General features: G+C 31.9%; 1 protein-coding gene across 1 annotated transcript; it reads left to right on the top strand.

Annotated features, from left to right (window-relative positions):
* Nucleotides 1–626: 626 nt before the first annotated feature.
* On the top strand, nucleotides 627–13,382 carry LOC130628856 (sphingosine-1-phosphate lyase 1-like). The gene is made up of 23 exons (XM_057441883.1): nucleotides 627–826; nucleotides 2,326–2,400; nucleotides 2,519–2,615; nucleotides 3,030–3,097; nucleotides 3,392–3,472; nucleotides 3,784–3,807; nucleotides 3,890–3,932; nucleotides 5,279–5,358; nucleotides 5,594–5,648; nucleotides 5,828–5,901; nucleotides 5,969–6,057; nucleotides 6,254–6,290; nucleotides 6,483–6,554; nucleotides 6,643–6,678; nucleotides 7,136–7,198; nucleotides 8,077–8,156; nucleotides 8,271–8,337; nucleotides 8,494–8,559; nucleotides 8,892–9,009; nucleotides 9,502–9,556; nucleotides 9,885–10,031; nucleotides 11,384–11,504; nucleotides 12,322–13,382. Exons 1-23 carry the CDS (start codon nucleotides 725–727, stop codon nucleotides 12,439–12,441), a joined length of 1,770 nt encoding a protein of 589 aa, XP_057297866.1. The 5' UTR covers nucleotides 627–724; the 3' UTR covers nucleotides 12,442–13,382.
* Nucleotides 13,383–14,964: the final 1,582 nt, after the last annotated feature.

Here is a 14,964-nt window from a genome sequence, read left to right as displayed (position 1 = left end):
GAAAATTAATTTTACTTGGCGTTAGGCGGGTCAATAATGCGCAGTCCAATTTCATTTCCCAATTCATTATTATGGCGAAGTGTAGAAGTGGTTATCAAAACTTGTACAACGATGCTACCTAGAAATAGTTGTCAAAAATTGGACCCTTTTTCTAGAAAAAACCATTCAAAAACTGAATACTCATTAGGTGTCCAAATATTTTCTTCGTCCATCCTTTCTAACCCAGCGCCCCAGAGTTATTTTCGGCGGCACTTTTGCAAAGCATATTTTAAATAGAGATGTTAAAATGTTTTTTCTACATAGGATTTATGAAATATTTTATGGAAGCTTAGCAAATGACCATGAAGTTTTCTAGAATTAGGTGTCCAGGAGAAAATCAGCAAAAGTTACTATTTCCAGAGAAAACGCGCGTTGCCTCATCCTCGTCCCTAGGGTTTGTTGCCTATGCCAAAGCACTTATTTGATGGCTAAACAAGTAGTAATTTCACCGCCCTGTGCTCGATGTTGAAAAGGCAAAAAACCCTTGGTACGAGGTTTTGGGGCAACCGTGCTGCATTGTAAGCGCAGGGTATCTGTCTGCTTTTTACAAATTGTAGCAAATGTGCTCCGCTACTTTTGCTTTCAAAACACAAAGAGTCAAAGTCCAGTGTATTCTCATGTTTCAAGCATATTTTCCTCGTATTTTTGTTATATAACTATTCGTTGAACTTACTGCGGTTTCAAGATGACGGACTACTTATATGAAAATTGGATAAATATATGGGAAGAATTTTTGGGTGTCGTGGAGCCACATTTACCAGAGCATTTGCACTGGAACGAATTGTGTGTGAGTAGATATTTTTTAAAATTTTAATATTGCTCATTAGGTCCAATCAAAAACACAAAATGAATGAATTGAAAATTTTATTTTGAAGTAAAACAATCCGTAGATACTAAAAGTACGAATCAGCAGTAACCAGCAGTATTTCGAAGTAACCACCAGAGAACCACTTTTATTTCATGCAATTAAAACAAATGAAACTCTTAAATTTTTTAAGAAAAATACAAAAACAAAATTATTAACGACAGAACTTATAGACATTTGTAAATATTTTTAGATACACACTCGTATATAGACTTTTGTATAGTTAACATATTTCTTTACTATATTTGATATCTAAATATTATTTTAATTCTCTCTCTCTTTTTTGCTTAAAAACGAGGCTTGGTGATGATAAGGGAACTTGTGCCTTCTTTTTGCTCCAGTCATTTTTGTAAATATTTAAAGAAATTAAAACCCGTAACATTTTTTATAACGGCGAAATATCTATCTATCTATCATCTATCCAGCTGTTTTTTAACTAACCACAACAGAACCAGCAGTTATTATTAATTTACTCCAGATAAGGCTGCAACAGTGGCGCAAAGGTGTTGTGATTTTTATGCACAACACTTCATGACCTTAAAACTACTAAATATGATAAATAAACGGGCACCTAGTTCCCAGGGATTTTTTCTGATACTTTACGCTCTTGCTAACCAGCTACTTTTAAGTTGTTTTCACGAGGTCCAATAAATGGATTCTACGAAATTAATTTTCGAAAATATGAATAAAATTCACAGAATTCAAGATTAACCAACTTAATTTATTTATTTATTTAACCTAAAGGCAATAATGGAAACAAAAAGAACAGAACAAAAATAGTATTTTCAAGGTTTAAAGTTCATTGTTTGAAATAAAATGTGAGAAAAACAAACGTATGTTTCCTGCTGGATGCCACGATGTTTCTCCCCAACATTTATTAATTCATTCAAACTTTACTTTGTCTGCCAAAAGAAAAAAATGTCTCATTTTGGACCCTCCTCTGTATACTGTTTTTCGTTATATTTGGTTTACAATTCAGATATTAGTTCGTTATTTAAAATAATAATTTTGTTTTTGTTAATTCTTGCATGTGGTTTTAAAAGCCTTCTGTGTCTCAACTGTTGCATAAAGCCTATGTCACACCAGACATAAACATTTCAGAAAAATAGGTCATGAACTGTTGTGTATATACATTATAAAATGTTTCACATTCGAAGCAATAGTTGTGTTTATTTCGTTTTATCTATTTAACTGGTCGTTCTCTTGTGCTAACTTAAAAAAATGCTGATTCTCTGTTGGTTACTTAAAAATACAGTTGGTTCTCTGGTGGTTACTTCAAAATACTGCTAGTTATTGCTGGTTCCTACTTTTAGTAGAAGTGAAAGCAATCTATTGCCACATTTTCTTTGTTTACCTTCTTCTTTTAAAAGTATATCGTACTTCAAAAACTATTTTGTCTAGTATTTGAATTTTGTTTTTAGTGGACATTTGTCTTCTACTTAAATGAAGTTCGTTTATTTATACATCACAAAACAAATGGATTGGAAAATTGGGAGGTAAGAGATATACGTCCGTAGTTTATCATCAAATCTAAAAATAGTAAACTAATTTTAATGATTTTTAGAACTATTAGCTATTTTCCATTTGATTTAATATGATTTAAAACATTTTTAGATTGTCGTCAACACCATTACTTATTGTTTCTTTGTGTTCTTGTTTTTGGAAGTATTATTAAGAAAAGTTGTACCATTTATATTCTTCAATGATGAAGGTATGTGTAAAAGAACAAGATTCCAATTTTTACTCTTTAAATTATGATTTTTTTTTCATTAATAGCCTTTAGACTTCAATTAGAGTAACCTTAGAATCCCCCCCTCTGCAATATGTAAATACTATAAAAGCATGCGTTCTATTCGTAGCGGGACAACAGAATTTTTACAAAAATAATCCTAACCCTAACAGACGTGATTGCAATGCATTGTATTTATGTGTGACCTACACGTTCATCATGTATAGGTTAATTTAATTGTAAACTTAAAATGAGAGGGGTATTTTAAAGTCATGCCAGTTAATATATGTTTTCTATGCCTTTACTTGTGTCATTTTTATTTATTTATTTTCTGTATGTTGCTGGTGTTCTTTTTGTTAATACACATATACACCATTTTTCATTATTTATTTACAGGTTTTTTCAATGTTATAAAACAGAAAATATTTTGGCTTGCAAGACGATTACCAGTAATAGGGACTAAAGTAAGTTTTTTTCTTTTTAAAATTCTGAATATTAGAAAGTCCATCACTTGATGTGTGTGAGATCATTACCATACACCAAATTGTATTTAACAAGAGATGAGAAAGTTTGTATATTAACAGTAAATTTTTGCAAGAATGGTTATACAGAATATACTTTTTTTATTTGATTTAATTTTATACCCTGAAAATCTGTAATTAGGATAAGTTATTTTGTAAAAATCCTTCAATTTAAATTTATATTTATGGTAAAGCTTTGTTACTGATTATTTTTTTTGTTTTCATTAAAAACTGTAGATACAAGCAGAAATCGACAAATCAATAGCAGAGTTGGAAGCCACTGCTTTTAAAGTAAACGGACAACCATATGTTAAAAAGGTAGATATTCTAATTATATTTGTTGGAATGATCTATTCATAAATATGCTCTATGGCCTCTAGGAACCTTATGTCAAAATACAAACATTATTAGAATACAAATATGATAATGTCAGTAACAGCACATCCATATGCAACAAAAAAATTTGTTAAGTTTGTTAAGCCATTGCATCTGTAGTGTAGAGCTTGTAATAATTTTAAAAATAATGTGCATGACGTTAAGGACTTATTAGGATTTAAAGGCTTTTTGATGAAAGTCAATGATTTTTATGAAATTTAAAGTTTAATTTTCTGCTTGGTTTTACTTTATAGTTGCTGTGGAATGGGATGAAATCTGTAGGTCATTTTTTATCCCAAAATTTAATTTTCTACAAAATTGCAACAATATTTGATTGGGTTATGTTTTTTTTTTCGTTAGAATGAACTCATGAAACTTGTACAGAGATATCAAGAAATTGATGGTATACATTTGTTTGTTTATTTTTTCCCCTCGCCTTATTTATTAGGTGATGTATACTTGTAGAAGTCTAGGTGCTATAGTAACAGAAATGTTTTTAAAAAAATATTAATCTAAACTGATGCGGAATTTTTGTTTCGCTTTAAAGCCTAAAAATATTTCTAAGCTATTATGAAAGTAATAAAGCTAGTAATTATGTATTTCACATAGTATTTTATTATACCAGAAAAGGCTGTGCTTTATACTATCATGCTATCCTTTTTTATTGGCAAACAACCATTTTTGAAATCTAGTGTTAAAGGGCCTTTTTAGTCCTCAAGTTTCCTAATTTGCCTATCAACATCAGGCTTGGACAGGAGTAAAATCTCTGGTGTGTTGCCATAACACGCCAAAATCTTGTTGGTGAGTGCAACAGACCACACGCTATACAGTGAAGTTAGGCGTGCATAGTACACGCCTTAAATACTTACAGATGGAACAGACATGCATAATTATTTTTAAGTACCAGTGACCAATGTTCTATTACCAGAAGCATATTATTTCCTATTCGCTTGTGATGACTTACAAATAATAAAAAATAATGCAAATTTAAAAAACCTATTTTGTTTTATGTGTTTTAAGTTTTCTTTAGCGTCCGCATTTTTGCGATTTAATTTAGCTTATAAAAATGCCCAGCCTTACTTTGTTTTTTATTACTTGTGGTAAGTTTTATCATGGATTATGAAACTTTCATGCTGGCACATGACCAAAACGAAATAGATGTCGAACAAAGGTTGATTAAAAAAGACAGATTATATTTGAATTATCTCGTTATTTTGTATGTTTTGATTTTTAAATTTTGAGGTTATATTAGGGAAGATTTATAGCTACGGAAATGTGCTTATTTTGGTTTTATATGTTTAAAGGCTTTTGCAGTTCCCAGTGTTTGGGGTTCACTGGCTAAATCGTCACCACTTTTTAAGAACACGCCAAAATGCTTTGTAGGTGTGCGATCATACGCACACCAAAAACATTAATAGTGTGTGCGGAAGTGTACGCGTGTGATCGCACTCAATTCCTGTCCAAGCCTGAACACAGTACTGGCATCGGTAACATACTCTTTGACACTTACGATTGTTTTTCTCAGTAGTTAACTTAACACACAGAAAAAGATTCTTTTTTGAAGCACATAATTTTAAAGACTTATCCAGTTCTGACTGGAAAGGTTTTAAATGGATGAAGTTCTGGGATACAGGGCTGAAATTTGCTAGCAAGTTGCCTAATGTTTGGTCAAATCTAAGGCGTACATCTTAGCAACTGTGTTACTTATAGACATATTTGTAAAACAAGTTTTTGTATTATTCCTTTTAGACAAATCCGTTGTCGATGATGGCTACGTCTCAGGAGCTGTTTATGCTCAAGATAATGAATTAAGTGAATTGATGGTGCAGGTATTTGGTGTAGTTTTTATATCATGTATTTAGAATTGGGATCATGTTTAGGGATTTTTAAGCTGTTATTTACATTGAATCAGTCAGATGATTTGGAAATTTAGATTGTTATAAAAGCTAGGCTAAGGTGTAGCTAGTCAGTCAAAAATGTAACTCTAAATGTAAGGATCAAGTTATGATGTCCACAGTTTATTAAAAGGTCCCATTACAAACGTTCTCACATTAATGTTTTCAGATGTACAAAAATTATTCGTGGGCTAATCCTTTACATGCAGATGTTTTTCCAGACGGTAAAGTTAATTTAATTTTCTGTAACTTTTAATTATTTGCTACAATTTAGGACAGTTTTTTTATTTCTTGATGTAACTACAAGACTTTTGATTGTTCTGAATTTCAAGCACAGGGTTTGATCATAATCGTAAAAGAAATTTATTCCATATTATGCTGTTACTACGTTTCTCTATTTCAGTTCGCAAAATGGAAGCTGAAGTTGTCAGCATGTGTGTTAATATGTTTAACGGTGATGAAAATTGTTGTGGAACGGTAAGTAGACCTTTTCTCTCCTCTTTTCCTTTAAGATCAGAAAACTTATGAGTTTTTATTTACTTAGATGACATCTGGTGGAACTGAAAGCATATTAATGGCATGCAAATGCTATAGAGAGCTTGGGAGAGCTAGAGGAATCCAAGTTCCTGAAATGTAAATATTGTTTTAGATTTGAAACTTAAACTTGTCTGAAGATTTCTGGATGTCGTTACAGAAAGTCTGTTGTATTGTTATCTTAACATAGTCTGTAAATATATTCTGAGATATTTTTAAAGTTACGTTACTAACTTCCTTCTGGAATGTAAAAATTGCAGTTTGCAGTGTATTTTTTGTTTTCTTTTTTGTTCAGTATTGCACCTTACAGTGTCCATCCAGCTTTTGACAAGGTAATGTAATAAAAACTTTTGTTATAAGGTTGAAAGAAATTAAAATGAAGCATCTTAGGAATTTCTTTCAATTACATACTGCACTACTTTTCCATCATGTTTCAAGAAAGATAAAAATTGGTCTTGATAGTGTGAGGTGTGCAAATGTGACTTTGAGTTATGATTTATTGACTCTTTTTAATTTTTTTTTAGGCTTGTCACTATTTTAACATGAAGCTGACGCATATACCTGTTGACAAAAAGACAGGTCGGGCTGATGTGAAGGTAAACTAATATTTATTAAAATAATGTCAGCATTTAAACTATAAAATAAGACTTCCGCACATAAGACTTCCATTTCTTTTTTTTAAAGGCAATGAAAAGAGCTATCAGCAGGAGAACAATACTGGTAAGAATAAACAAAATTTTTTTTTAAAAAACTAAGGTCACTCCTATCAGTTTTTGAAAATCAAAATGGTTAAAAACAACACTAATAAGACCCTAGGTGAATAATTTGTTAATTACTGACAGAACAAGTTGTGACTAAGTACGTGTTCTCGTATTTCTAAAAAGAATTTGTAAATTATTTTTTTTCTCTTGCTAAACATTGATAAATTTTTCCCTTATCATTTTTAGAACCTATTGGTTTTCTGAATCTATAAAAGAATTAGAAATTTACACCAGAGAAAATATTGCTATTTAATTTCAAGGTCTGATTGTGGCATGTCCTTTTAAGTAAATAAAATCTCTGTATCCAAATTATGGTGCATATTTACGGGCTCTTAACTTAACTTGATAGACAGTTGATTACCTTTAAAATTTTCCACAACTTTCAACCTTTTGCTAATGTAATAAAATGTATTCAGTTAGTAGGATCTGTTCCAGGATTCCCACATGGTTGCATTGATCCAATCGAAGATCTTTCAAAGGTATACTATACAAACTCCTTATATACATTTTCAGGATGGCGATTAAGGGGAATTTTCACTATAATTTAAGATTTTAGGGACTTGGTCTGAAGTCTCCAGATGATTTGCAAAATGGCTACAAAAAGTTTTGTGATATTGCTTCTTAAAGTTATTTGAATAATAAGATTAAAAACTTATGAATTTAGCCTCTACCATAATTTAATTTCTTTTATATTTTTCGAGAATCAGATGGTTCATTTAATTTTTTATCTTACAATTGCTTCTGTTAAAGTAAAAGTCACAAACATATTTTACAGATATCACTGATGTAGCAATATTTATGCATAATTCTAATCATGAATGTCAAGTTCTAAAATGTCTGTATTTTCTCCAAAGTGACACTACTTTATTGGTCAAAAATTTGTCGCGTGTAAATTTTAGGGCTTTTTCGCGCAAAATTCTAAAAATGCGCCGAAATTTATACTATTATTAAGAGCAAATAGTGTGTGCGCCAAAATAAGTACGCATTTTTTTTTTCTAAAATTTTATGACATTTTTTTAGTGAAAATTGTTCATATTTTAAATTTGTTAATATCAAGAGTTAGTATACTGCTAATAAAAATTCTAACTTACTTGTCATGCACCAAAATTTATATTAATATTTCGCGCAAATGGTATGTGCATTAAAATTAGTATCCGCGAAATCGCGATTAAAGTAGGGTCGCCATATTTAGTGCACGCCAATTTTTATACCAATAAGGTACATTTTAGTTTCATCAGGCAAACATGTATGAATCTTTCTAGTGAAAAACTAGCATAACTGGATTTTGATTAAAATTTTTTTTTAATCTTTTCGTCTTAAGTATCAAAGTTCCTGTAACATATCCCTTTTGTTTTAGCTGGCTAAAAGATATAACCTCTACTTTCATGCTGATTGCTGTCTTGGTGGTTTTCTTGTGGCTTTTATGAAAAAAGCTGGGTAGGTTTTTTATTGATTGTGTACAAAGTGTTACAAACATTTGCACACAATAAATTTTGTTTACTCTATAATCACTATGTTGTTTACATTTTTATTAACATTGTTTCTGTTTAGATTTCATGTTCCTCCATACGATTTTACGTTACCAGGTGTGACAAGCATATCTGCAGATACGCACAAGGTAACTGAATTAAACGACAGTATATGATTGCGTAAAATATCAAAATATTTTTTTATTACCATGTGTTAGATTAAACAACATGTATATTTAGCTTCAGAAAACCATTACTACAGATTTGGAATGTTTTTTACTAGAACTGTGTATTTGTTTGTCTAGTATGGGTTTGCACCTAAAGGTTCATCAGTTGTCTTATTCCGCAGCAAAGAAATAAGAAAACAGCAGGTAATCACAGTTGTCAGTATGTTTGCAGAAAGAAACTTTTACGCTTTTCTATCCTATTTGCAGAATTAAGTTCGGCAAAATTACGCTTTTCGAAGCAAATCACGTAAACTAAGTCCGTAAATTAGTTCAGCAAAATTGATCAGTCGTAAAAATAACTAAATTTTTAAGATGACCTCGCTACATTTAAACTAATATTACTAAAAAATACACCCAGAACATGTAGCACTTAGAATTTGATCTGTAAAAATTAGTAGTAACCTCCCAAAATTCATTTTTAAACAATACAATAGCAACCATTTTTATTAAAGTAACAATATTAAACTTTTTGTTAGTACTTCGCACAACCCAACTGGAGCGGTGGAGTATACGCCTCTGCTACTATACCTGGAAGTAGACCTGGAAATGTCATTGCTTGCACCTGGGCTTCCATGATGTACCACGGAGAAAAGGGTGAGCCAATCCAATTTAAACAGTAAAATAAATACAAGAATTAAACATTATGTAGCTTACATGAAGGATCGAATGAGTTGAAGACAACCTGTTGTTAAATCAGGGGTAGTTGTAGTGCATTATCCCCGGTTTCAAGGCCCTCTAATTTTATCACTAGAGCTTTGAGATATTGTTCATAAAAAGGTTGAGACCTTTAAAGATGAATATATATATATATATATATATATGTTAATGAGACAAGTCATTTACACACAAATTTGCAGCTTATACTGGCCACATATCTTTCTTCCTTGCAGGGAATAACTTGAACATATTTTCCTAAAACTTATATCGTATGCATGTAAATACTGTATTGATCATACAGTATTTACATGCATACGATATACCATATACCATAATTGGAATTTCTAACAAATATCAACAAAAAGAAAATAGGTAACTAGCTCTCATTAGCTAGCATTAACTTTTTTAAAATCTTATCTTTTATTTTAGGTTATGTTGAGAGTACAAAATTGATCGTAAATACAGCCAGATATATTGCTTCAAAGTAAGTTAGTCTTTTACAATGCCGCAAAGGAAGTTTGTCTTCTATATTAATTCAAAGTAAGTTAGCCTTCACTCAGTAAATGTGAAAGATGGCGCCTGTATAGATTGAACATACATACTTAGGCAAATTGATTGAACACTAGTTGTTAGCCCGTGGAAAAAAATCCACGGGTTCTTTTTATACCGCATTGCGTGCGTCTCGCTACTTACGCAGCTAAGCTACCATTTTGCGTGACAGACAGACGTATACGGGTATTATAATATAGATACAATTGTAATCCTTGTGTTTGTGTTTGTGTGACTTTAAACTTTAACTTTTTATCTTTTAGATTGGAGAAAATTCCTGGTATTCGAATTATGAGTCCAGTGGACGTTTCTGTTGTTGCTTTCACTTCAGACGTGTTTGATATATACTTAATGTCTGATGAGCTGGCCAAAATGAAGTGGCATTTAAACCCACTCCAGTTCCCATCAGGGTGAGTTATAAACCTAGGATATTTAGTATGTATGAACTACACATTTTATTATTAATTTTTTTAATCTTACTTTTGTTTGAATAGCCTTTCTTTTATTGCTTTTGCGTATAATATGGTCCCTTATTAAGTACGTACGCAGCGTCAATACATGGGTTGGGGATGAGAATGGGATTTTCAAATTTCAAGAAACTAAACAAAGGGCTAGGGGTGGGTGGGGGAGGAGGGAGGTAGTTAGTGTATTATGTGTGTGTACGCATTATCACGTTTATTTTCTGTCGGTACCATCTGAAAAAACAAGTATGCACAAAATTACTATAAATATTCTATATTTAACTATATTTATACAGTTATACCTTGATGGTAATATTTTATCGCGGGTAATATTTTTCCCTTTTCAATGATTTTGCCCAAATTTTGTACCCGAAAAATGTACGTGAAAAAAATAAGGAAATGTCATTAAGTCGATTGAAAAGCGCAATTATATTCATAAAAAAGAAAAAAATGAAATGCAGATCGTACAAGTCATAACAAAAGATCATTAAAAGTGTACATGTGTGAATGTTTCATTCTTTTAAAAAGTAATTGATAACATTTTTGCGTCATTCGGGAAAATTAATTAATACCCGCGATACTTTTACAAGCCTCGTTAGCACCCTTTATTACCCTCCAAAAATTAATACCTGCCAGATGTAATTTTTTTCCACTCACGAAAATTATTACCATTAATGTAATATTTTTCGAAAGATATACTAGATCACCAGATAATCTAATCGTTTAAATTATATGAAGTGGTGGAAGCAATGGGAGTGGGAAGATTACGTAGACATCAGGAAGGTTACTGCAGAAGCGTAAAGTTGCCTACAAAAGCCTAGCAGCAGGAGGGACTGGGTGAACCCTGCGTATCACAGATACAAATTCTGATCTATGCTGCCTTGTTTCGGGGTACTAAAGTTTTAAAAAATTGGTATTTTCCATTCTGAAATGTGTGAGGTGTGTATGTGTGTGTATGTGCATACAAAAAACTATTTTTACTATTGGGGAAAGAGGATACAAAAATGGTATTAAATGTTAAATTTCATATTTCCATTATATAAATAACTCATAAAATTCAAAAAAAAAACTGCTCAAATTGGCATATTTATGCTGATGTTATTATTTTTTAGAAGGATAAGAGAGAGGATAAAAAAAAGGATCACGTCATTTTTAAATTGTTATGTATGTGAATAAGAAATTGCTTTATTTTTAAGATGGCAATCAGTCAAAGTTGCGCTAAGCAGGTTTTTGGAGTTAGGACCATCTATACACAGTCTAGAGAGTTTTTCTTTAAAGATGTTATTTATGGTTTTTTTTAGTCTTCACATCGCAGTGACTGTACCTCACACTAAAAAAGGAGTGGCAGACAGGTTTATCACAGACATCTCAAAGGTGGCAGCCAATCTTATGAAAAATCCGACACAAACAGCACAGGGAAAGGTGAGATGCACTTTTTAATAAACGTTGAAAAAAAGCGTGTCTGGTTATGAAACTTGATAGGTATATAGACCAGCATGAGTCAAAATACTTTAATGTCGAAGTTTGTTCGAACAGAAAAGAATCCGACGAAGTTTCTTGATTTACGAAAATGAATTTTCCGGTTATTTTTGTTTGCTGATGTTCTTGAAATTGTTTTTTTTTTGTGCAAAATACATTCGCTATGATGTGATTATTCACTCATACCATCTGTAGTTGGTGTTTATAACGCAAATTGCGGAATGAAAAGTTGATTTTATGCTGCGCCATTTTGTGCATTTTGGTATAAAGCGCGCTTTAGTGATTCGTCTCAAAAACTAGGTGGTCCGTGGTTTTATTCTCTTCTTTTTTTTCTCACTCTTTTTTTACATAATGTTGAATTTTGGTTTTTTGACTACACAGAAATCTCAAGTTTATTTAGTTTTTTGCTTTAGCTGATATATCAGAGATCCATCGGTGCTTTTGTTTTCTAGCTAAATGCAGTATAGTTAGCTAATACAAATAATAGGATTGCACAACTAGTCACCAAAATTTATTGCCCAACATCTTTTAAGGATCATCTCCACTGGAAGTAATACTGTATTGACCATATTTTTCGCAGTTACGAAAAAAGCTTTATGCGAGTGACAAAATGTAGTGAATTTCGCGTGAATTAATCTTCGCCAATAAACAAAATTTTTTTGATCAATCTTTATCATTAACGACAGGTATATGTTGGCTACGTGATGTCCTGTCTATCTGGTAATTCACATGTTAACAGTTCTATTCGTTCTTTTCGTAGGGAGCAATATACGGCTTATCACAACAAATTCCTGATCGCACCATCATTTCAGACATCACTACAGCATTTTTGGACACCTACTATAGCTGCACAGCAGGATTGAAAGAAGAACAAAAATAAATACAAACAAGACAAAGAATGAAAAAAATTAATGACAGGATTTTTTTGATGTTTTTTTTCTCAAAAAACCTAATAAGTTACTAACTTTGAGGAACTTTTAAACGGAGTATTTTTTTTGAAAAAAATAAATCACCCTCAGATCCGCACTAGAAATGTTCTGTCAGGTTTTAATAACATTATGAAGTTATTCATATTAGCGTATACCGGTAAGGAAACCATGCTCTACCTAATGTGGTCACGCCCATTACTTCAAATACCTCGAGATACCCTACCTAATGTGATCATGCCTATTATTTGCATCACCGCCACATACTCCACCTGATGTGACCCCGCCCCTTACCTACAACAGCCTTACATAATCTACCTAATATGAACCCGCCCGTTACTTTAATACCCCAACATATTCTACCTAATATAACCCCTTCTACTTTTCATTGCAGCGAAAGTAGTTTTTTTGTGTTTTCCTTGTGAGTGCTTACTTATTGCAGTATGAAAATTGTTTTGGGTGAGATTATGACTAAAAAACTACAGGTAGTATTTTGTATTTAATAGCATTTTTTGAAATACTGACACATTTTTTTATATTTCAGCGATGACTGTCCAAAGTTTGTGAAGTAATGCAAACGATCTTGAAATCACGCCTGTAAATTTCCAAGTTTTGTTACAAAAACCCATTCATACGAATTCAATACCAATCCATCATGTGACATTTCTTTTTGTCGCTAATTTTTTTTTAAAAAAATATTTTTTCCCCAACAAGTAACCAGTCAAATTTTAGTTCATATTCAATTGCATTGCATTTATTGTTATCAGTACTCAATGTAACTGATTTGATGTTATATTTGAAGTAATTTACCTAACTTTTGTTTTATAATTATATCTTGAATTTTGTTTTTATGTTGTCAAACTTTTTTATGAAAGTAATATAATGATTCCACTTCTTGTGATTCATTTTTGCCCCTCCTGTTACAGGCCTGTAACAACTACTAAATAAAGGGAAAAATACCCACCAATTGTAAAGTATAATTATAATTTAAATACCTTGTTCCATGATATTAACGAATCAAGATAATAACGTGAATGAAAATCACGCGAATGAAATTAACGCGGTGCAATGAAATTATTTTGAATAATTTAAAGAATATGTTTATTTTTTTTTATTTAGCCTTTCTAATTTCATTTATTTCTTGTTGGCAAAAAACTCCCAACATGAACTAGCCTTTGCCTGCTCTAAGCTGAAAAACTCGGTTTCATGTGGGCAATTTATATTTTGTTTGTAATTGTATGCTCCCATACACAAATCGCAGTTACATTTAAAGAAAAAATGAAAATGAGAACAAAACTTATATATGTAAATTAAGTCACATCCAACTGCAATATAAAACATGTGGGCGAATCATGCCAACGTAAATCGAGAATTTTTGTTAACTCCTGGGCATTCGCCGCGGCCAATTGCAGGGTCAACGATGTTGTAAATTATAAAGGCTAAACGTATATAATGTGGTCTGGATTTTCAGCTTACGGAAAAACATATATATGTCTCAGTTATAATATAGATGTAAAAAACTGTTACAACATAATATATATATAAGTGAGCAATGCGCAAATCTTAGATATAAAGTTTGAAATAAAATAGCCTATGGCTTATTGCCTGCATTTTTTAACCTGTCAATTTGTGTTTGGGGTATAGAAATATAAACACCATTGTGTCACAATGAAACATGTCTAGCTAGCTAGCTAGCTAGCTACTATATAATGGGGTTAACTGTAGCAGGGAAAAAGTGATTTTTCAAAATTCAAGTATAATTTTATCCAATTAAATCCTGAAAAAATTCTAATTGCTTCTGCCGGTTGGTTAGGGAATTAACCAAGCAAGTTCAACGAAGTGCCCAAGCTTTCAGATAAAAAATCTTAAATGTACCAAAATAGTTAATTAAAACCTTTGTAAGACTAAAGAATAAAGAGGTACCTACGTCCAGTTGGCTGACTATTAACCCAACTAAAAATTTGCTTTTCTGATAGCTAGCTAGCTTTAACTATTCTAAGTTAGCTAGCTTGGTGACTAGACAAAAGGCATGTGCAGATCAGCTAAAAAACACCAGCTAGCTAATCAAAATACAATAATTCTTGCCTTATATCAAGTATACTATAATATAAACTACTCTGGAGTTCCCACCAGCAAGCCAACCGTAAAAGAAATTCCCCATAGGCACAGCCAAAGGATACGATGCGCACAACCAGAATTCAAAGTGCTTTTGGTCATAGTCCAAAGCTTAGACCAAAGAATGTAGAATACTAGAAAATCGTGAAGATCAGATTATTTACAATCTGTACTCTTATTAGTTGTAAAAAAAACGAAGTTTTCCTTTTGGCTTTTCAGGTAATAACAATGACAGGGTCCGCGCAAATATTTTAGCCTAAAGCCTAAATATCACAACCTAGTGTACCCAGCCTAGCTGCGCTGTTTCTCTCTGTATCCCTCAAGGCGATTTTAAAGATTCCGCCTCGCGTAGCGGTCGGTGG

This window comes from Hydractinia symbiolongicarpus, chromosome 15 (genome assembly GCF_029227915.1).
Source record: "Hydractinia symbiolongicarpus strain clone_291-10 chromosome 15, HSymV2.1, whole genome shotgun sequence".
Classification (NCBI taxonomy): domain Eukaryota; kingdom Metazoa; phylum Cnidaria; class Hydrozoa; order Anthoathecata; family Hydractiniidae; genus Hydractinia; species Hydractinia symbiolongicarpus.
This window is presented reverse-complemented; position numbering and strand designations above follow the sequence as displayed.